The following is a 23,525-nucleotide window of genomic DNA, read 5'->3' on the forward strand; positions in this document are numbered from 1 at the left end:
AGAGGGAGAGACATACACACAGAATTCTTCCATGGCTGCTATGGCCATGGCTGGGCCAGGCTGAAACCAGGAACCTGGAATTCCATCTGGATCTACCACGAGTGGCAAGTGCCCCAGTACTCTGGCCATCTTCCACTGCTTTTCCAGGTGCATTAGCAGGGAGCTGGATTGCTTAGCCAGCTGCTCCACAACACTCACCCCTGAAGAACTTTTTTCTTTTTGCCCTTTCCTTTCTGTTCCCCAGGCAAAAACAGATGCCCAGTGTAGTTGTAGGAGGCTTCCTGCCATCTTGACTAAGCCATGGGTTTCATGGATAGTCATCTACCTTCAAGATAACTAGATAAGTGGCTTTAGAATCTAGGGTAATATTTTTCACTAGAAGATCCATTAGTTTTCTAAGACTCTCTCAAAAGGTGCGTTTTGTAAATTATTAACAACTTTCATTAAGCGTCATTTGGAGCCATTCAGTTTGAGTTACTTTTCAAAGACAGTTTAAGAATGGATTTGATCAGCATTCGGCTAATTGAAGGATATGCACTTATGCTGCCCTGTTTCTTGAAATATTTTAGTACCTGCTGTGAAAATTATCTCTTGTTTTTGCTTTGTTGTCACAAAACAGAAAGAAGAAGGAAAGCTTCAAGGACAGCTAAACAAGTCTGATTCTAACCAGTATATTAGGGAACTGAAAGATCAGATAGCAGAGCTGAATCATGAGGTAAGTGATAAATTTTGATCTTCACATATTTCTTCCTTCCGTCCCTTGTATCGTAACAACCCTTGACTACTGGTTATAAGGCTGACTTTTTCATGCTAAACATTTTCTGTGAGTCCTTGATTATAATTAATAATATTTTAGAAGATTATCTTTTTAATAAGGATTTTTCTATTCTAATATTGAAGACTTTTTTTCTTAAGACCTTAATCATGCTCTAAAAAATTGATGAATATTTTATGGCAGTTTTTTTGTGTGTATGTTTTTAAAAAGTGTTGATGGTTTGCCTAGGTGTCAAAGTTACTTCAAGTAAACTAAAATTTTCCTTTTACTTGTGGTATTTGCTATTGTGAATAGGAGGGAAGTCTTGTTACTCGTGAATTCTTTTCCCCCTCATGGTGCTATTACTGAGATTGCAAAAAAAGGATACTTGCCTAATATCAGTTAACAGATTTCTTAGAATTTGAACACTTTTCAAAACTGGTTCTGGGTCTGTACTGTTCAAGTCTTGAAATTTTAAGAGTTTTACTAGGAACTATACTGAAAGTATTGAAACTAATGTGTTTTACTTAGAAAGATAGTTTTTGTTGATGTTGCTCTAGATCAGTAGCTGTGTCTTTTATTATTTTGTTATGATAAGCATCTGGCTAACATGAATGGAAAGGCATGTTTATTATTTTGAATTATTTGTAAAATAATGTTTATTCACAGTAATGAGATTTGAAAGGATACTATAAGCCTTGTTTGTTTAAGAAAAAAAAAAAAAAAAGAGAGAGAGAGAGAGAAGAGAGGAAACTTGGTTTGGCCACTAAATAAATTCAAACCTCAAAGGAAAAAGTTTAGACATTACCCTTTCCTGGTATTACAGCCTTCAGTTAAAGTCTCAGTGGCTTGGGTAATACCTCCTAGAGGGAGGCAGTCAGAGTAGATTCTGAATGAAGAAGAAACAAAATAGAAACAAAAATGATAAATCTTAGACTTAGTTCACTTGTTCTGAAATGTTGGGGCTCATTCATGTAAATAAATTTTTTAGCCATGATAACGTTTGAGGGATTCAAGATCTTATACATATTATGTTTACCTGTTTGTGCACATTTTTTAATAATCTATTTTTATCTGTAGCCCTGTATGAAGGAACAAGTTACAAATAGGCATGTTCTAGAAATCCTTATTATTTTGAGAACTCTGGGAATTACTCCTTGAGTTCAGAGGGTGTTCTCAGAGGAAATTTTGGCTAAAATAAAGCATTTTAGTCCCATCTAAAATGTAGAAGTATAGTGGTAAGGAAGCTTTGATATTACTGAATTAAGGAATTTATATATGGAATGACTGTTTTTAAAGCTAGTCTAAAAAGTAGTCAATAAATGTTAATTTTGTCTGTTATGTGCTAGATTATCTGGTTTGTCTAGAGAAACAGAATTTTGGTAGGATGCATATTAGGTATTTGAAAGTAGACTTATTAGGATAGTTGGTTCATGCAGTTATGGCAACTGAGAGATTTCCCAAACAGATTACCTGCAGGGTAGAGATCTGGGATGCCAGGGCACGGTTCAGTCTACGTCTGAAGGCATCAGAACCAGGAAAATCAAGAATGTCACTCTCAGTTCAAAACCAGAAGCCTGGGCCACTGGTCTAAGTCCTGGAACCCCAAAGCCAGTAGTTGACACCCAAGACAAAGTCTAGAGAGCCAAGTGTGTCCAGCTCTCAGTGAGGGACCAGTGTACTTTCCGTGTTCATTCTGTCCACACTCCCACCAGGTGATGCTACCGCACACATCAAGGCCAGCTCTTGCCACCACGCCCACTCAGACTCACATGCCACACTCCAAAGGAAACACCCTCATAGACACTCAAAATAATGCTTTTCCAGTTCTCTGGGTATTCTGAATCCAGTCAAATGGGCACCATAAAATTAACCATCAAATTTCCCTTGTCTAAAAGTAATATTTTCCTAATCAGAACTGATAGAAAATAATTCACATGAAGTTTACTTTTAATGTTTGTGTGGGTAGAGGGCTTGTGAAGGAATGAAAAGAAAACTAATCAACAGAGAAGAATTTTAGATATATTGTGTGAATTAAAGGCCAGAGCAGTGTATAATGAGGTGTTGATCATACAGTTCAAAGCAGTCAAGGTCCTGGGCTTAAGCAGGTGCAGGTCAGAAGCTGTGGGGGAGAGCAGAGGAGGAGTACAGTGCAGCTGATGGTCCTGTGTAAGGCACCGGAGGTGAGAGTGAGTGTGGGTTGGGAGTTGAGAGGAGGCCAGATTAATGGAAGGGTTAATGTTTGTAGCAAGGTAAGGGTAGACTGAATAGAACCAAGTTATGGTGAATCCGCAGAGCTAGAAGGGATTAAATTTGCCACATAATTTAAGCATGTATGAGTATTTGGTTGGAGATTACTTTTCATGTTGCATTCTGAGCAGAGTTTAATTCATTCACCAATTTCAGAGTTTTATCAATAGGAGAGAATCAGTAAAAATAAGTGAAAGTTTAAACCAAGATATCGGTTCTAGTAGACTTACTAGAAAAGTAACATTTGTCAGACCAATAAGGTATTAAATAGAGACAGCTTTTTATTCCAGTATTTTCATTCTTTTGTATAGCACTTCATAATGAGAAAAGGGAAAAAAGATAACTAAAGTCAGTCCAATCTCTCTCTCTCTCTCTCTTTTTTTTTTTTTTTTTTTTGATAGGCAGAGTAGGCAGTGAGAGAGAGAGAAAGGTCTTCCTTTTTGCCGTTGGTTCACCCTCCAGTGGCGCACTGCGCTGATCCGATGGCAGGAGCCAGGTGTTTCTCCTGGTCTCCCATGTGGGTGCAGGGCCCAAGCACCTGGGCCATCCTCCACTGCACTCCCAGGCCATAGCAGAGAGCTGACCTGGAAGAGGGGCAACTGGGACAGAATCCGGCGCCCCGACCAGGACTAGAACCCGGTGTGCTAGCGCCGCAAGGCGGAGGATTAGCCTATTGAGCCACGGTGCCAGCCAGTCCAATCTCTTTAAGTTGACATTTACTCATATGGTAGAATTTGCCAGACCCATTGGGTTTTACATGAAAATTAACTTTGAAATATTAGTGTTGTGTTTGAGCATGTGACTGTTAATAGTGACTTTGTTAACTGATTTTTATGTTTCTCAGTGTTGAAGGAAATGTTGAGAGAAAAGTTGCAGATTTGTCTTCCTGAAGTTGGAAAAATGTCGTATAGATTATAATAACTATGATCCCTTAGCATAGACAACTGTATGAAATAATAAGATTAAGCAGGTTATGTTTTATGAATGGCTGAATACATTGCAGGTCTGTAAGATAATAGCAATATTTACCATTTATCAAGTACCAGTACCTACCATGGGCCCAGCATTGTGTCAGACACTCCATCCGTATTGGTTACCACCCCTCCTAACAGTCCATATGAAGGTGGTAGTGTTCTCAGTTCCATGAATTTGGAACTGAGATTCACAATGATTAAGAGTCTTGCCAGGCAGGCATACAAGTAGGAAGGAATTAAACCACTTGAGAATCCAATTTGCTCTGTTCTTTTCTGTGTTGCTTACACAGACATCAGAAAACATGTCATCAATATCCGAAATCTTAAGAATAGCAATTAATGACAGTTTTCACGCTTTTGTTCTGCCCTGACACATGAGTTTTGCATACCTCCAGTAGGTGTGTTCTGCCACTGACTAACCACAAGAACTCCTTGTTGATATTACAAATGGGGATTTATCTGCAGTTCCTGCTAATGCTGCTGTGATCCCTCCTGGTGTCTTCTCTGACTCCCAGCTCCTGCCATTCCTGCTCTAACTACATGACCAGTTTTGCTCCTAATTTTACCTATTTCCCATGGAAACTTTTAAATTTGGAGCCTCTTACGCCTTGCCAAGAACTTCACAGAATCCATTGTGGAAACCCTGGCTTCCCCAGACCTAGGATAAGAGCATGATGAAATCCTCCCCTACTCCCTGCCTCCTGTTCTCTTAAGAGCAAACCTGTAACTCCAATTCAAGTGCTTTCCTTATCCTACCTTCCACTACTCCTCCCTTCTCCCCCCATCATCAGAGCACCTACTAAATACTAGGAACTAGGTTTAGAAATGAAGATAAAAGAAGGTTGAAACACAGTCAACAGTGGAGATGGGCATACAAATAAACAAATTGCAGTACATTATGAAAAGTGAAGTAGCTGCTAGTTACCATTTATTTAGTGGTTGCTCTGAGCCAGACACTGTACTAAGTGTTTATATTTCCATTATTTAATCTTTACAGCAGTCCTATGAAGTAAGTAATATTGTTATTGTTCATATTTTACATGTGATAAAATGGAAGTTCCCAAGGATTCAGTGCCTCCTCATGATCATACACTAGTCAGTAATATAAGTTGGTTTTTTTTAGTTCAGGCTGTATGACTCCAGTCTAGCTACTATAAGCTACAAGCTCAGCCACTAATTGCTATATAGCCTGTTTGAAATATACAGGAATAAGATAGTAACAAAATCTGGGCTGAGTTTTAAAAAAATGAAAGTCAAGTAAATTGAGCATCTAGAGCATTTAAGTCAGACATGAAAGAAAATTGTTGGTTACAGGAATTAATAAGCCAGCTGCATTTCAACTGTCTTCTTACAACTGCTAATCACTAAAGATAAACAATATTTTATAAATGCCAGAAAAGGGAGAGAAAAAGAGGTAGAAAGGCATTCTGGTTTAGAAGCCAAAAGAAATGCACTTAGGACTTATTTGAATGTAGACATATTTGGAGCTATAATTGAATGGCTCAGCTACATTACCAGTTAAGTAGATTTCTCTGGGTCCATTAGAACCTTGCTACCATTTACAGTATTATTTATGGGAAAATGCATACTAAACAAATGGTTTGAACATTTTTTAGAGTATAGATGCGTTTTCACTCCTTTTTGATGGTGATGTAATAGCTGTTCTGGTGGATGTTATGGAAATAAATAAACTTACTTCAGACTAAGAATAACATTTAGTGGGGCCGCTGTTGTGGTGCAGTAGATTAGGCCTCCACCTGGGACACTGGCATCCCACATGGGCCTTGGTTCAAAACCTGGCTGCTCCACTTCCAGTCTAGCTCCCTGCTGATGCTCCTGGGAAAGCAACAGAGGATGGCCTGGGTGCTTGGGCTCCTGTATCCACGTGGGAGACCCAGAAGAAGCTCCTGCCTCTTTGCTTGGGACTGGACCAGCTCTAGCTGTTGCAGCCATTTCGGGAGTGAATCAGAGGATGTAAGACCTCTCTCTGTCTCTCCTCCTCTATCTCACCGTCTCCTATCTCTAACTCTGCCTTTCAAATAAATAAGAAGTAAATCTTAAAAACAAACAAACAAAATAACATACTAAAAATTACTTTTCCCAGTAAACAGCTTTGTTGAATTTTATGGTGTCAGTAAAACAATTTTAATGTGTTTTATGACTTAAAATTTCATAGCAGTTGGGGCCCACACTGTGGTTGATGGACTGTCTTTGCCTGCGGTACCAGCATCCCATATGGGTACAGGTTCTAGTCCCAAACTGCTCCCCTTCTGATCCAGCTCCCTACTAATGACCTGGGAAAGCAGTAGAAGATGGCCCAAGTGCTTGGCCCCCTGCACCCGTGTGGGAGACATGAAGGAAGCTTCTGGCTCCTGGCTTCAGATCGGCCCAGCTCCGACCATGGCAGCCATTTGGGGAATGAATCAGCAGATGGAAGACCTTTCTCTCTGTCTTTAACTCTACCTCTCAAATAAATAAAATATTTTAATAATTTTCATAACAGTAAATCTGGTTCTGTTTGCTTAATGACTTTTCTATATAGATCAAATTTCCCTGTTTTATTAAGCATTATGTGTGGCAGCTGCTAAGCCAGATGTAGATCCTTAGATGATTGTTTAAATATTCATGATTATCCTGTCAAATTATTCCCTCTTTGTAGATTCAGAAAGACTAAATAACCTATCCAAAGTCACAGAACTAGTAAGTGGCAGAGGCTAAATTCTGGACTAGGACTTTTGGTCAAATTGCAATGCATTAAACTGGTATAAATGAAATAAATGAATGAAATAAATAAATGGAATGAAATAAATATGGAATGAAATAAAACCAAACTAACTGTATTTTTAAAAAGAAAGAAAAGCCTTTAAAGCATTTGTATTCATACCCTTCCATGTTCTAAATTAAATTAAAGAAATATGCAAATGCTACAAAATAGCAAATTATAATTTTTTGAGGAAAAAGAAAGAAAAAATAATTGTAGGAATATAATATAGAACCATGAGTAAGACCAACACAGAAATGCATAAAAGGGGGATTTCTGTCATAAACACTAAAGGGAAAACTGGTCACTTAAATATTTGAGTGTCTGAAGAACAGACCAGTTAGTTAGGAGAGCCACAACTCTTCCTGACACTGAGACTTAACAGCTGTTTCTCCAGTGCATCTTCATAAAGGAGACCTACTATGCATTCCCTTAGAACGAATTCATAATCATAAAATTTGAACAATTTAAAGAACAAAAAATTTTTAATTCTTTTGTTTAGAGGCAAGGCATAGAGAAAAGTGCCCAGGTCACAAGTTAACAGCTCAGTAAATTACCATAAAGTGCTCACACTCATGTGCTACCCCCCAAGTCCGAGAAACAGACCCCAGAGACCTGTCCGTACTGTCTCCCTAACATTACTCATGCTGTCCTCCTCAAAGGTGACCATGAGCTCAACTTCTGATAAAACAGTTTAACTTTTGGAACTTTAAATTAATAGCTTCTTGCGGTATGTATTCTTTCATGTCTTGCTTCTTTTGTTCAACATTATTTGTGGGATTTTACTGTTTCATTTTAACATGTAGTAATAGGCTGTTCACTTTTTATTGCTGCATAGTTTTCCTTTGCATAAAGGAAAATTGCAGTTTATTCTGTTGCTAAACTTTTGGGTTATTTCTAGTTTGATCTATTAGGAACATTATTGTTACTTCATGAGCAGGGAAGAAAGTTTTTACTGTCCTACAGCCTCATCAACATGTGGAATTGTCTGTAATTCTAATTTCAGCCATGTTGTGGCTATGCCAAGGTTTTAATGTGCATTCCTCTGACTACTACTGGGATTGGATAGCTTTTCCCCAGCTTTCAGAAAGTGTCAACATGTGGTAGGTACTCCATGTAGAGATTTTTGATGCATAAATGAAGTTTGTGAAAATATTTACAGAGAAGATGACATATAAGCTGCAAAGGGAATGCTAAGAATTTTCCTGATGTGCAGATGTCAGTAGAAAGAGCATTCCAGACAGAAGTAGCAACTAGCACAAAGACCGCAGAAGAAAATGAGTGGTTTTTTGAGAAACCACACTGAGAAATTGTAGTGTAGTGGAGAGTGTGGGGAAAAAATGGCATAAGATTAGAGAGGTAGGTGGGATCAGATCATATACAATGCCTTATAAGCTAGCATACATAGTGTGTTTTATTTTTAGTATAATGGGAAGCCTCTGGATGGTTTTAAACAGGGGGAGATGTGATATCATTTTCCCTGCCTGATAAATGGTGTATTAATTGCAGAAAGGGAAGAATGGAAACAAAAAAATATTAGGAGTCTGTTAAAATAATGCAGGCAGGGGCAAAGGTGGCTTGGAAGGATGAAGGAAGTGGGAATGTTTTAGATGTGAATGTATTAGAGGTATGCTTCTCTCATAAGAGAAAGCAACCAATGACTCCGGAGATTTGGGACTTGAGCAATTGAGTGAATGCTGGGTTGTTGCCACTGACTAGGATTAAGGAAACGTTGCAGACCAAGAACTCTGTTTTGTTTACATGGAGGTTGAGATTCCCATAAACATTCAAAGGAAAGTGACAGATAGGCAGTGGATATGGGAATCTCAAGTTCTAAAGGGACATCAGGACTAAGAGTAGGAACTGGCATATAAATGGCATTGATTTATAAAGAGTAGGGAGTCTGTGCACAGGTTCTGAGGCACTCCTCAACTTCGAGGACAGACAGGAGGGAAAGTGGAGAGTATGGTAACACAGGAGTCCCAAGGAAGACTTTAAGAAGGAAACATTTCAGCACAGGGCTTAGGTTTTAAATTTCCTTTATCTTTCTTAGAAATGAACTTGCTAAGAACAATTTCATGGACCAAGCAGTGTTTAAGACACTGATTAGGATACCGGCATCCCCTATCAGAGTGCCTGGGTTCAAGTTCCTGCCCCACTTCCAATCCAGCTTCCTGCTAATGTGCACTCTGGGAGGCAGCAGATGATGGCTCCAATATTTGGGTCCCTGCCACCCATGTAAGAGACCCAGGTGGAGTTCCTGGCTCTTGGCTTTGGCCTGGCCCAGCCCCAGCAGTTGCAGGCATTTGGGGAGTGAACCAGTGGATAGGTGATTGTGTGTGTCTGCCTTTACAGTAAATGAAATAAAATTTTAAAATTAATAATAAAAATACCAAAGATAGAAAAGAACTTAGTCATTTGGTTCTGTAGTTACTGATGGCTGTTTTTTTCTCTTTCATAAGGAAAACTACTAGTTTTTACTTTCTTCACTATATGCTTGCAAAGCTCCACATTTGTTACCTAGTTTAAAGAGTGGTATACAAGAACAGTATTGGCAAACTACATTGACAGCAACAAGCTGCTTCTGGAGGCAGAAATAAGAATCAAAAATAAAGTTTTTTATTTATAGTGATGACTACTGATGACTTAATTTTAAGAAAATGTTAATGTTTGCAAGAAACTTTAAGGTATGGAACTATAAAATTTTGTATATGTTTTTGTAGTAGAAAATGCTAGTTTCCCTAAGAGTGTGGCAGCTTCTTTAAAAAAAAAAAAAAAAAAAAAAAAAAAAAAAAAAAACTATTACTGGTTTCATAGATTTGTGTTCTCTCTTCTTTTTATTATTTATTTGAAAGACAAAGCAACAGAAAGATCTTTATTCTCTGGTTCATTTCTCTTCTCAAATTCCAAGAACAGCCAGGGCTGAACCAGGCTAAAGCCAGGAACCAAGAATTCCATTTGAGTCTCCCATGTGGGTGGCAGGGACTCATCATCTGCTGCCTCCCAGAGTCTGCATTAACAGGAAGCTTGACTGGAAGCAGAGGTGGGACTCAATCCCAGGCATTCTAGTATGTAATGTGGTTGTCTCAAGCAGTGACTTAACCTGCTGTACCACAACACCCACTGTAGCTTCTTAGTATAAAAAACTATGCTCTTAAATTTGTTCTTTCTTTCTTTCTTTTTTTTTTTTTTTTTTTTTTGAAAGATTTATTGTATTTATTTGAAAGGCTAGTGACAGGGAGAAACAGAGAAAGAGATCTTCCATCTACTGGTTCATTCCCCAAAATGGTAACATGGCCAGGCTGAACCAGGCCAAATCCAGGAGCTCCTACATGGGTGGCAGAGGTCCAGGTACTTGGACCATCTTCCATGCCTTCCCAGGTGCTTTAGCAGGGAGCCGGATGGGAAGCAGAGCAGCTGGGACTTGAATTGGTGCTCCAGTATGGGATACCAGCATTACAAGTAGCAGTTAAACCCCTGTGCGATAACCCCAGCCCCTAAATTTGTTCTTTCTAAAGTACCACGCAGGAGCTCATTCATGCCTCAGGCAAGTAGTTTTTCTTCCCTGCCCAAAAGGTTTCATGGAGATAATGAGTTACCTTATTTTTCTTCCTGTAAACCCAGGCACTCCAGTGTAGGATACGTGCATGCCAACCAACATCTTAACCACTAGACCAAATGCCCATGCACATAAGTCTTAAGAAACCACTTCAAAGGAAACTGGAAGTCAAGATGCTCCTTGAATTACGGGAAATAAAGACAGATGAAGGAAATGACACTAACTATGTAACCCAGAGTGATAGTTTTCATGGTTATTTATAGCAGTTTTAAGCAGATTTTATTCAATGAAGAGGAAGAAACTTCTTTTTGCAACCCGTGAGGAGACCATACTAGTAGTATATTCCGAGCTTAGACATGAGGAAAATGGACATTAAGGTCTCTTCCAGGGGCCAGCATCATGGTATAGCAGGTAAAGCTGCTGCCTGCAGTGCCAGCATCTCATATGGGCACTGTGTTTGTTTCCCGGCTGCTCCACTTCCAATTCAGCTCTCTGCTAATGGCCTGGAAAAAGCAGTGGAAGATGACCTATGTGGGTACCTGCTAGGCACAGGGAAGACCCAGAAGAAGCTCCTGGCTTCAGCCTGGCCCAGCCCTTGGCATTGCGACCATCTCGGGAGTGAACCAGCTGTTGAATGATATCTGTCTCTATGTCTCCACCACCCCTCTTCTAACTCTGACTTTCAAATAAATAAATATTAAAAAAAATAATAAGTCCTTTCCATCCCAGTTCTGTGCTAAGTGTATGAAAGTCCCAGTTGTTAAGGAGTTCAAACTGGGAGGGAATGGCAGTTTAGTCTGGGCAGTGCTGTGGTGCCCCATGGCATCATGGCCTAGAAGCATGTCAGAAAGTCATAGAGCTGCCTGAACTGTGTCTTAAAGGAGGAGTAGAAAATAACCAGGAGAAGGATAGCAAGAGGGTATGTCCAGCAGAGGCATATATGCAAAGACTTGGAGGCAAATAAAGAAGACCAAGAAAGAGCACCATACAAGGATGAGGAAAGGAGTGTGCATTTGCCTTAGCAGTTAAGACACCGCTTGAGATGTCCATATCCCGTATCAGAGTATCTACATTTAAGTCCTGGCTCCACTCCCAATTCCAGCTTCCTTTAATAATGTACACCATGGGAGGCAGCTGGGAGACCTGGATTGAGCTCCCAGGTCCCAGCCTCAGTCTAGGACCAGCCCTGGCTGTTGGGCATTTGAGATTGAAGCGATAGAGATAGAAGTTCTGTCTCTGTCTCCCTCTCCCCTTCCTTCCCTCTCAAATAAATAAGTTTTTTGTTTTTTAAGTAGGAGGGAAAGCTTTAGCGAGGGGCAACTCTGAAACCAAAGAGAAACTTCCTCTGTTCGGTTTGTTTTTAGTGTGTGGTACTGAAAATAGCATTCATAGAGATTGATCTGAAGGCTGAAGAAAAAGCTGTCTTAAACAAAAGGAAATCTGTAAAATACAACCTGTTTCCTTGATTATGTTTTGGAGTGGCTTTGAATTATGTTCTTTTGAGGTCTTGGCCCATAAGATGTGGTTCAGAGCTGATTTGAATCTTTTTAGTCTAATTTGGATATTCTTTTTCTATTATCCACTAAGCTATCCAATTCTTTACCACACTTGTTTTTAATCTTGTATTTTTTAATTGTTAAGAATAATTTTTCACAACATGATTTAATTCTATTTGCATTCATTTTATAACCAAGTAATATATTCATTCTATTGAATCTCAGGTATGAAGTCCCCAAAGAGCTTCAGTCATTTTCTTTTGGTCATTGTAATACCCAGTATTAATTGGATCAGTGGGGCCTTTATGCACTTTCATTAAAGTATGCTCTATATTTTTAATGTAAAAAATTCAGTTTCTTCAACTATGTCAGTTTTTTAAAATACAGTAAGGTTATTTTAAAAACCTTACTTTCCTTCAGATAGAATAATTCAAATTTTTTAGAAGTTTATTTTGGGTCCGGCGCCGCGGCTCAATAGGCTAATCCTCCACCTAGCGGCACTGGCACACCGGGTTCTAGCCCCGGTCGGGGCGCCGGATTCTGTCCCGGTTGCCCCTCTTCCAGGCCAGCTCTCTGCTGTGGCCAGGGAGTGCAGTGGAGGATGGCCCAAGTGCTTGGGCCCTGCACCCCATGGGAGACCAGGAGAAGCACCTGGCTCCTGCCTTCGGATCAGCACGGTGCACCGGCCGCAGCGTGCCAGCCGTGGCGGCCATTGGAGGGTGAACCAACGGCAAAAGGAAGACCTTTCTCTCTCTCTCTCTCTCTCACTATCCACTCTGCTTGTCAAAAAAAAAAAAAAAAAAGTTTATTTTTGGGGACTGGCATTGTGGCATAGTGGATAAAGGGGCCACCTGCAGAGCCAGCTCCCAATATGGGCACTGGTTCAAGTCTTGGATGCTCTACTTCTGACCCAGCTCCTTGCTAATGCGCCTGAGAAAGCAGTGAAGGAGGGCCTCACTTAGGTCCCTGCACCCAAGTGGGAGACCCAGAAGAAGCTCCTGGCTCCTAGTTTCAACCCGGACAAGCCCCAGCTGCTGTGGCCATTTGGGGAGTGAACCAGTGGATGGAAGATTCTCTCTGATTCTCTCTCTGGCTCTCCTGCTTTCCCCCTCTGTGACTCTGCCTTTCAAATAAATAAATAAGTCATTTTTTATAAAACTGATTTATTTAAAAGACAGAGAAAGATAGTCAAGGACCCCTTATACTCTAATGCCCACAACAGCTAGGATTAAGCCGGACCTGAGCCAGGTTCCAGGAACTCAGTCCTGGTCTCCTACATGGGTGGCAGGAACCCAACCATTTGAACCATACCTGGTGCTTCCCATGGTACACATGAACAGGAATTGGAAGAGGAGCAAGGATTCAAACACAGGCACTCTGATGGAGAATCTAGGCATCCCACATGGTATCCCAACCACTTCATGCCAAAACACCCACCCCTAATAACTCAATTTTAAAATGCTACTTGTTTTAAAGAAACAATAACATGGCATTGACAGTTTTCCAAAGTGGGAACGTTTGAAAATGTGCTCTACTAATTTATAAGTGTCAATTAAAGGGAAATTGATAAAAGTTGATAGCTAGCTCTCTGAGATTTACAAAAACTAAAAATGTTAAATTGTGGTTGGAAGTCTTTAGTTCAATCACATGCTTTTCTTGAACCATATCTCACAGATGCAGCTGGACATGAGACAATCAGATTTTCACTCCCCACAAGCTGGACAGCTGAAAATGTCATGCCAGTAGTGCTTGTCACAGCCTCAGCGCTTCTCTGCTGCCTGCCTGATTTAAGTTGTTGTGGTCAGTCTGAGGAACCTGTGATGTGATAAGATAGCATTCATGAGGTCATGTGGTTTGCAAGTGCCCAATCTTAACTGAGCAGCCTGTGAGCACCTCAGGATGAGGAAGAGAGGAATACTAACCTTGTCTGTTAGAAAGCTTATTTTTGTGTTCTGTGGCAAAGTAGGGTGGGTGTGTGGCTATACGCATATAGTATATGTTTTAAAAGTTACTTTCTGTCAGGAGTTTATATTATTCTCCTGAAAAAGGTGAATAAAATAAATTCATTTTACTATACTTATTAGTACTTAAGTCTGAAGTATTAAACTTTTTATTGCAAGTATTTTCTGCCTACTTAAAATGAAGCTCTAGGAGGTAACCACGGTTTCTTTTCTGTTGAGGAAAAATCTGGATATAGATTTACATTGTTTATGAATATTATTTTAATCCATTAAAGTACATCTCTGCATTTCCTAGATAGGAAATTACTTATTAGGCAGGCATTTGGCTCAGAGGTTAAGCTGTTGCTTGGGACGCCTGCATCCCATATTGGAGTGCCTGGATTTGGCTGCACTCCAAATCTAACTTTTTGGGAGATGCAGGTACTCCTGAAGTACTTGAGTCCCTGCCACCCATGTGTGAGACGCAGATTGAGTTCTTGGCTCCTGACTTACGCCTGGCCCAGCCCTGGCTATTGAAGAATTTGGGGAGTAAATCTGCAGATGAAAGAGCTCTGTCTCTCTACCTTTCAAATAAATAAAAAATTAAATATATAGGCTGGCTCCACGGCTCAATAGGCTAATCCTCTGCCTGCGGCGCCGGCACCCCGGGTTCTAGTCCCGGTCGGGGCGCCGGATTCTGTCCCAGTTGCCCCTCTTCCAGGCCAGCTCTCTGCTGTGGCCCGGGAGTACAGTGGAGGATGGCCCAAGTCCTTGGGCCCTGTACCCGCATAGGAGACCAGGAGGAACCATCTGGCTCCTGGCTTCGGATCAGCGCGATGCGCCGGCCATGGCGGCCATTAGAGGGTGAACCAACAGCAAAAGGAAGACCTTTCTCTCTGTCTCTCTCTCTCTCACTGTCCACTCTGCCTGTCAAAAAAAATTAAATATATATGTATGTATATATATATTTGAAAACAGGAAAGAAAAAATTACTTATTTGTAGTCTGGAAACATCTCTATGGTAACATACCCACAAATGGCTGTCTGTTTTACCCATAACTATGTGCATATGTATGTATATGTAATAGCTTTTCTGAAATATTCAAAGATTTTACAGTTCACCCATTTAAAACACTAAGTCAGTGATTTTTAGTATATTCAGAGCCGTGCAGCCATCATCACAATCAATTTTAGGATATTTTTATTTCAAAAAGAAATCCTGTAGCTATTTGCTGTCACACCCCATTTTCCCCTAAGCTTCCCTTCTAGCACCAACAACCACTGGTATACTTTCTATCCCTGTAGATTTCCTTATTCTGGACATTTCATATAAATGAAATTGTGCGATATATGGTCTTCTGTGGCTGGCTTCTTTCACTTAACAAGATTCAGCAATGTTGTAGCATGTTGTCATTCCTTTTTATTGTCTAATATTTCATTCCTTTTTGTCTAATATTCCATCATGTGGACATACCATACTACATCTTATTTATTCATTAATTTGCTGATTATCACTTGGGTTATTCTCACTTTTTTACTATAAAATAATACTGTGAGCATTTATGTATAAATTTCCCATGTGAACATAGGAGAACACCTCAAAAAGTTTGTGAAAAAATTAAATTAAAAGATAGTGTGGGAGCCAGCATTGTGGCACAGCTGCTAAGCTGCCGCCTGCAATGCCTACATCCCATATGAGCACTGGTTCATGTCCAGGCTACTCCAAGTACCTGGGTTCCTGCACCCATGTGAGAAACCAGGATAGAGTTCCTGGCTCCTGGCTTCAGCCCTAACCGTCATGGCCATTTGGGGAGTGAACCAGCAAATAGAAGATCTCTGTTTCTCCCTCTGTCACTCTGCCTTTCAAATAAAATCAGTCTTTAAGGAGAAAAAAAAAAAGATAATGTGAACTTTCCATGAGCATTTTGAAGCCCCCTGATTCACTTTGATTTGTCTAGGTGTACACTTTGTGAAACTACTAGGTAATAACTGTGTTTCACCTTTTGATGAACAGCCATACTGTTTTCCGGAGGGGCTGTACATTTTGCATTCCTACCAGATGTGTATGAAGCTTCTTTCTGATGTCTCTGCATTCTTATTAACACTTTTTATAATTTGTCTTTTTGATGATAGCCATCCTACTAAGTATAAAGTGTCTCATTGTGGGTTTCTTGTGCGTTCCTCTGATGGCTCATAATGTTGGACATCTTTCCATGTGCTTAGTGACCATTTTACTCCTTTTGAGGGAAATGTCTATCCAGATCCTTTGCCCATTTTTATTTTCACTGTATTTGAAAAGCAGAGAGAGACTGCTGGAGAGCATGAGGCAGAGATACAGAAAGAGATCCTGGGGCCAGCGCTGTGGCTTACCAGGTAAAGCCTCCACTTAAGGTGCTGGTTTCCCATACGGGCTCTGGTTCGAGTTCCAGCTGTTCCACTCCAACCCAGCTCTCTGCTATGACCTGAAAAAGCAGTAGAGGATGGCTCAAGTCCTTGGGCTCCTGCACCCACATGAGAGACCTGGAAGAGGCTCCTGGCTTCGGATCTGCCCAGCTCCAGCCATTGCAGCCATCTAGGGAGTGAACCAGCAGATGGAAGATCTCTCTTTCTCTCTCTCTGCCCTGCCTAACTCTACCTTTCAAATAAATAAATAAATCTTTAAAAGGGGGGGGGGGGGCAAATGTCTATAGCAGCCAGGGTGAACCAGGCAAAAGTCAGGAGCTAGGAACACAATTTGGGTCTTCCACGTGGACCACAGGGACCTAAGCATGTGAGCCATCACCTGCTGTCTCTTTGGGTACATACCAGCAGGAAGTTGCATCAAAAATGAAGGACTGAGGGTCAAACTAGGCACTTCATTATGGATTATGGGCATCCCAAGTGGCTTCTTAACTATGCCAGACACCTGCCACTTTTGCCCATTATAAAATTGGTTATCTTTTTTTAAGATGTATTTCTTTATTTGAATGGCAGAATTACTGAGTGGCAGAGGCATGGAGAGAGAGAGAGAGAGAAAGTGAGAAAGTCTTTGATCCACTGATTTACTCCCCAGATGGCTGCAATGGCCATGAGCCAGGAGCTTCTTCTGGGTCTCGCATGTGGGTACAGGGGCTCAAGGACTTGGGCCATCTTCCACTGCTTTCCCAGGCCATAGCAGAGAGCTGGATTGGAAGAAGAACAGCTGGGACTCGAACTCGTGTCCATATGGGATGCCGGCACTGCAGGCAGTGGCTTTACCTGCTACGCCACAGCACTGGCCCCAACAGATGAATTCTAACTGCCACTTTCTAGATGTTTCTAGTAATACTTTCTAGTGTTATTCTAGACAAGTTAATTCACTTCTCTGTCCCTTAGTCATCTCGTGAAAGTTATTTTGGGGATTAATAGTAAAAAGGCACTTAGCACAGTGTATGGGACTTAGAGCTACATAAACGTTCTTATTACACCACCTATAGCACAAAACATTTATACATCATACAGTCACAAGGTAGTATTGTAGATCTAATGGCCCTACTCCCCTGCTTCCCTGGTTCCTTCATGATAACGTTCTGAGTCTTTACACCACTTCATGGCTTAGCACCTGTTTTCCTTCACGTTGCTCCTCTCAGTCTCAACTTGAGACCTGTATCCAGCCATGCCAAATCAACTGCAGTTTCCCAGCATGCAACACAGTCTCTGGCTTCTGGGCTTTACCCTATGCCATCTGTGCCTGGGTTTTCCCACCCTGCACCTTCTGCTTATCCTTTGAGACCCAATTCCTGCATCAGCATCTTACTCCTTCCCTAAGAGTTCTCCATTCTAGCCAGTGTATTGCTTCTCCTGTAGGCTTACATAATTGTTAATGTGCCATCTTGAAATTAGCTGTATCAGAATTTTTTATTGTTATTATTTATTTGAGAGTCATAGACAGAGCTGCATCCACTGCATGTAGCAAGCCAGAAGCCTAGAACCCAATCCATGTCTCCTATGTGGGTAGCAGGAACACAGCTCATCACCTGCTACCTCCCAGGGTGCATATTAGCAGAAAGCTGAAATCAGGAGCTGGAGCTGAGAGTCAAACACAGGCACTCCAATATGGGATGTGGGTGGCCCAACCAGCTTCTTAACCTCTAGCCAAATGACCACCTCTGTTTAGGTTTTGTTTGTTTTGATTTGTTTTTGTCTTTGTCTTTCCCTCTAAACTTTTAACTCACTGAAGGCCAGAAGCCTTGCCATTATTTGTCCTTGCCTTTCCCACATGTAGTACAATACTTGTCACCCAGGTGCTCAGTACACATTCTAGTTAAAGTATTGGAGACTAATAAAACCCAGGATACAGCTTTAGAGGACAGTATTTCCTCCTCTCAGAATTCAATCCAGATAGAAAAGAAGTACTTCATTTTCATGAGGGTATTTCACTAACGGTTTGACTTTTTAAAATGCTTTAGCTAAAGGTTAAATCAAATGAAATCTACGTGACACTTTGATGTAGCTTTAAAAAAAAGTTCAGAGTGAAACAAGTGTGAAGTGATTTATTTCCTGTAATTGGTCATAAATTTACATAGAACCTCATATATTCCTAGCCTTAGTACCACTGACATTAGACTGCCTTCTAAATAATGTTAATGGTTTCAATTTTGTCAAGATGTGTCAGCTGCCAGGAAGAAGACTTTCAGGGGCAGTTTCATTTTGTTTGCCCAGAACACTGAATAGAGCTAAGTATGCCCTGTTGAAAGACTAAGAAAGAATTCTCTGTAGGCTTCTCACCCCTCCTTCTCTGCTAACAAGTGTATAGTGTAGGTTTCCTCCAGTCCAAACTTTCCACCTTTTTCACTTACCAATGTTGGTACATATTTTCATTGCTTCTAAAAATGTGAGTTTTAGTGAATTCATCCATTTTATATAGAATATATAACTTTAAAAATTTTTAAATGTGCTTCATAATTGTATTATTATACAATACTGAAAAAAAAGTTCTTTAAGCTTTTCAGTATTATTTCAGTACAGTTCTTGAGAACTTTTTTTTCTTTTTGAACTTACTCTGATTTGAAGTACTGTGAGTAGGGTTTTGGTCTTGTCTGTGTAGTGCAGTGATGAAGAAGTCGTGACCTCCCGTGATCACTTTTATTGGTTTCCTGTTCTCATTCTCTGGAAGTCTGTCAGTTTGTATGCTTGTTACCAGTTTTAATCTTTGTCTTGTTTACAATTCAGTTTTTAAAGAAACTGATAATTGAGAATAAACTTTGATCATTTTCTGTATTTCTGCATTCTGTAGGGAATCCAACAAAATTACTGATCAAACTCTGAAAGAGGGGGAAAAAGTAAAGCCTCCAGAACCTAAATACAAACCTGTGTGATGGTGGACTTCACAGCCATCTTCTCACATAAAGTATAATGTACAGTTAATGTGCACTGCACATCACTTACAGAAATGTTACCTTTAGTTTAAAAAACTTTAGCTTTCTGTTTTACAAAGATTGATTATACAAACCCAAGCGTACAAATAGGAGCTTTTATAATCTGATATGACTCAGTCCTGGAAACTTACTGCAACTGTTTTGCAGTTCACTTGGTATCACATGACTCACTTCAATGGTTTAAACCCTGTCTAGTAGTGATCAAAGTTCATTTGGTTAGGGGTTTTTTTTGGTGTGTGGATGACTTTTTTCCACTTTGTTGTGGATTGATTGTCTTTCAAAATACCCAATGCAGTCCTTCCTCTTATTCTTTTGAATCTCAGAAAGTTGTAGTTGTCTGCACGGTGCAACCTCCAATCACACATGGGGGAAAATTTTTTTAACTTCAAATAATACACATGGAAGTACTTTTAACTAAAGTCTCATATGAATATAAGAGCTTATTATTAAGTCTATTATGGTGCCCCCAAATACTAAAATTGAAGAAGACTTAACTTAAGTTACCCATATCCTATGATATGCTAAAAGAAAGCATACATATAGAGAGCATTTTGGATACTTACCCAAGTGATTTAATTTTCTTAGCACAGATTTCTCTGTTATTTATTAAGAATCTATATTTGTTGTGGCACCGTCACTTGGGACAACCACATCCCCATTGGAGTACACAGGAGTACATAGTCCTGCCTCTGCTTCCAATCCAGATTCCTGCTAACATGCAGCACGGGAAGCAACAAGTGATGGCTCAAGCACTTGGATCTCCCACGTGGGAGACTGGAATGGAGTTCCTGACTCCTAGCTTTAGCCTGGCCAGCCCTGACTGTTGCAGGCATTTGGAGAATAAAACAACAGGTGGAAGATACCCCTCTTTCTCTCTGTCTTTCTCTCTCTCTATCACTGTCACTCTGCCTTTCAAATAAATGAAAGCAAATAAACAAAAAAACTTATAGTTAGAGACTACCAAACTCTAATACTGACATTTTTCATGTGTTTAACATTTACTGATTTAGATAATAAAGCAGACTAGTGAAAAACTTTACAAAAATATGTATTCTTAATGAGTATGAAGTCCTGTAGAACTTCAGGATGTTTATCCCTGCAGGTTTTCCAGCCTGGAAATTTCAGTGATAGTTTTTATGTGAAATAGCAGTAATGGCTTTTAATAGTCTTTTTCAGTGCTTGGATTTTTACTGTCATACAGTTAGAAACTCTGCTGTTTCCTGTCAAAACCTACATTCATCAGACTATGAACATGACAGCTTCCTGTTTTCTTATTAACTATACTGCATTTTGTGCCTATATTCTGTGTAAGTTGTTTAATATCCTATCACTTTCCTTTTCTATTTACCAAATGCTCTTGGGGTTATCTTTGTATAATGTACACAGAAAAATTTAAAAAACTAATCTCGGTTGGTAGGGCAAGGCTAAGATTCTGTTAGCTTTTTAAGTTAATGATGAGTTTATCAAATTCTTAAATATTATTTAAATATATTCTACACATTTTTACTTTTTTTTACTCTGTCTCCTAATGCATAACATGATGAAGCAGTCCACATCAGGTAAGAACCAATGCATTATTTGGGTCTTGATATTAGCACTCCCATCTGACTACTTATTAATATTCTCATTCAGCATTTAAAAGAATGGGATGATAATCAGTGCCTAGGGACCTTTTTCTTTTTTTCTTTCTTTATTTATTTATAATTTTTTTTGACAGCAGAGTGGACAGTGAGAGAGACAGAAAGGTCTTCCTTTGCCGTTGGTTCACCCTCCAATGGCCACCGTGGCCGGCACGCTGCAGCCGGTGCACCGCGCCAATCCCATGGCAGGAGCCAGGTACTTATCCTGGTCTCCCATGGGGTACAGGGCCCAAGCACTTGGGCCATCCTCCACTGCACTCCCTGGCCACAGCAGAGAGCTGGCCTGGAAGAGGGGCAACCGGGACAGAATCCAGCGCCCCGACCGGAACTAGAACCCGGTGTGCCGGCGCCGCAAGGCGGAGGATTAGCCTAGTGAGCTGCGGCGCCGGCCAGGGACCTTTTTATAAATGTAGTTCATCAGCCAGCAGTTATGTAACTCTTAGCAAGCCAGAATGCCAAATTCTAGAATGCATAAGTGATTAAGAAAGAACACCTACTGTTGTGAGGCTAACAGGAGAAATAGAATATATATAACAACCATATTTTTCCAAACAGTGCTTGTTTTAAACATTTGGTTCCAGTGCCAACTCATATGATTTGGGAAGTCAGTCATATGTGTGTTTTAGTAAGTACAATATTAATGAACAATATTTATGAAAATATGTTCATTGATTTTTAAAATACAATAAAATTGTAAAAAATATTTATTAAAATAGTTATTTTAAACTAACAATATAATACTAGAAAATAATACTCTTAAAATAATGTAAAAAGTGTTTTTATTTTCTTATTGAATCATTTATAGTTTTGTTCTGATTAGTTTAGCTACTACTACCAAAATGGTCAAGCTACAAATAAATTTGGAAGTATACTTTAGTGTTTTATTTATGATCTTACTCTTGGAATGCAACTTATTAAAACCATGAAGCTCATTGTACACCATGGCAAATGTTTGTTTTCAGATTTATATTCTACCTCTTTCCCAAAAATTTTGAGAGTTTACATAAATACTTCTAATACAAAAAAGCCTGAATGTTAGGGTAAGCCAAACTAAACTGCTGATACTTGTCTTTCACTTACAAAAATTACAGTATCATGTAGTTCAACCTAATTGTTAAAAAGAATCATTGTAAGGTCAAAATCTAGTGAAATCAGAGTAAATATTAGGACACAGAAATGCATACGGTATCCATATTTCAGAGCCCAAACAAGACATTTCTGTTACGGGTGGCCTTGAAGAGGATAGGAAACCTCACAGGACAGGAAGGCCCTAGGCTCATGGCCTGGCATCTAAGTAAAAGCACTTGTGTAGTGGACTGAAAGAGTGGAATCTAAATACATGGCTCACTGTCTTCTGGTTGGATACAAAGGTAAAATTTAAAACTGTTAATGGGGAAATGAATGACAGTAATGTATCTTTCCAGCAGCTTTCTGTAAGTGTTATTTCTTGGGATTTTATTTAGCAAACACTTTTATTGAACTATGAATACAGCAAAACACACAAGTTGTAAGTGCCCAGCTTGATGAATATGTTTATTTAACTACCACCCAGATAAAGAACTAGAACATCACCAGCGCTTCTCAAGCCCATTCTTCACTCTTCCCACGCACTACTCTCTTCTCACCTCCTCATTGTCCTTACTTCTAACGTCACAAATCAGATCTGCCTGGTTTTTAACCTTATACAAATGAAAGCCTATAGCATGAATTATTTTGGATTGGGCTTCTTTTTCTCAACACTGTGAAATTTATTTGGTTTTTTTATATATTCATTTTTGTTACTGTAAAATAGCATCTCATTGTATGAATATACCATAGTTTATTCATTCTGCTCTTTTATTAAGATTTATTTTATTTATCTGAAAGGAAAAGTTACAGAGAGAGAGGGAGAAACAGAAAGCAAGATCTTCCATCCACTGGTTCACTCCCCAAATGGCCTCAACAGCCAGGGCTGGGCATATTTGAAGCCAGGAGCCAGGAGCTTCATCCAGGTCTCCAACACGGTTGTAGGGGCCCAAGGAATTGGTCCATCTGCTGCTGCTTTCCCAGGCACAATAGCAGGGAGCTGGGTCAGAAGTGGAGCAGCTGGGACATAAGCTATGCTCATTCTGCTCTTTATAAACATTTGGGTTATTTCCATTTGGGGTTTTTATGAATGAAACTATTACAGCCCCCGTTATAATTTTATGTGCATTTTACTTATTTCTATTGTGCACATTCCTTGGAATGGAATTGCTTGGTGACTGGTACAATTTATTGTTTAAACCAGGATACTTTTGTGAATGAATATTAATAATTATCAATTATTCCCTGACATAATTATGCTGGACTATCTCAAGCAAATATGGTTGTTCTAGGAATAGGGTATGCAAATATTCAACTTTATGATGCTACCAAACCATTTTTCAAAGTGCTTGCACCCATTTATGCTCCCTCTAACAATATACAAGAGTTCCTCTTCCATGTCTTTACTCATATGGTTGGAGAGCAATGTTAAATTTTCTATTAAAAACAAAGAACAAAGGTATTAGTGAAGAGATCATTAATTTTCTTTGACAGCCAGTTGGACTGAAGGTTAAGGCAAAAGTTATCTTAGAAAAATTAAGGTGGCTACTGTTAAAAACATTTTGTAATGGTTTGACAGCATCTGCCAAAGCCTAACAAATTATTTTTAAATTAGATTTTTATTTTTATTAACACACAATAATTGTACATATTTATTGGGTACAATGTAATATTTCAATATGTGCATTAA

At 39.6% G+C, this 23,525-nt stretch overlaps 1 protein-coding gene across 8 annotated transcripts in view; it reads left to right on the forward strand.

Moving 5' to 3' along the window:
- Positions 1–23,525, forward strand: part of EVI5 (ecotropic viral integration site 5) — a 237,619-nt gene that overhangs the window by 196,017 nt on the left and 18,077 nt on the right. For all 8 annotated transcript variants that reach the window (XM_008264880.4, XM_070078034.1, XM_070078035.1 and 5 more), the window contains one exon: positions 620–715. In XM_008264880.4, the coding sequence (XP_008263102.1) occupies positions 620–715 (96 nt within the window). The remainder of the gene's footprint in view (positions 1–619; positions 716–23,525) is intronic.

The sequence above is a fragment of the Oryctolagus cuniculus genome, chromosome 7, assembly GCF_964237555.1.
Source record: "Oryctolagus cuniculus chromosome 7, mOryCun1.1, whole genome shotgun sequence".
Classification (NCBI taxonomy): Eukaryota; Metazoa; Chordata; class Mammalia; order Lagomorpha; family Leporidae; genus Oryctolagus; species Oryctolagus cuniculus.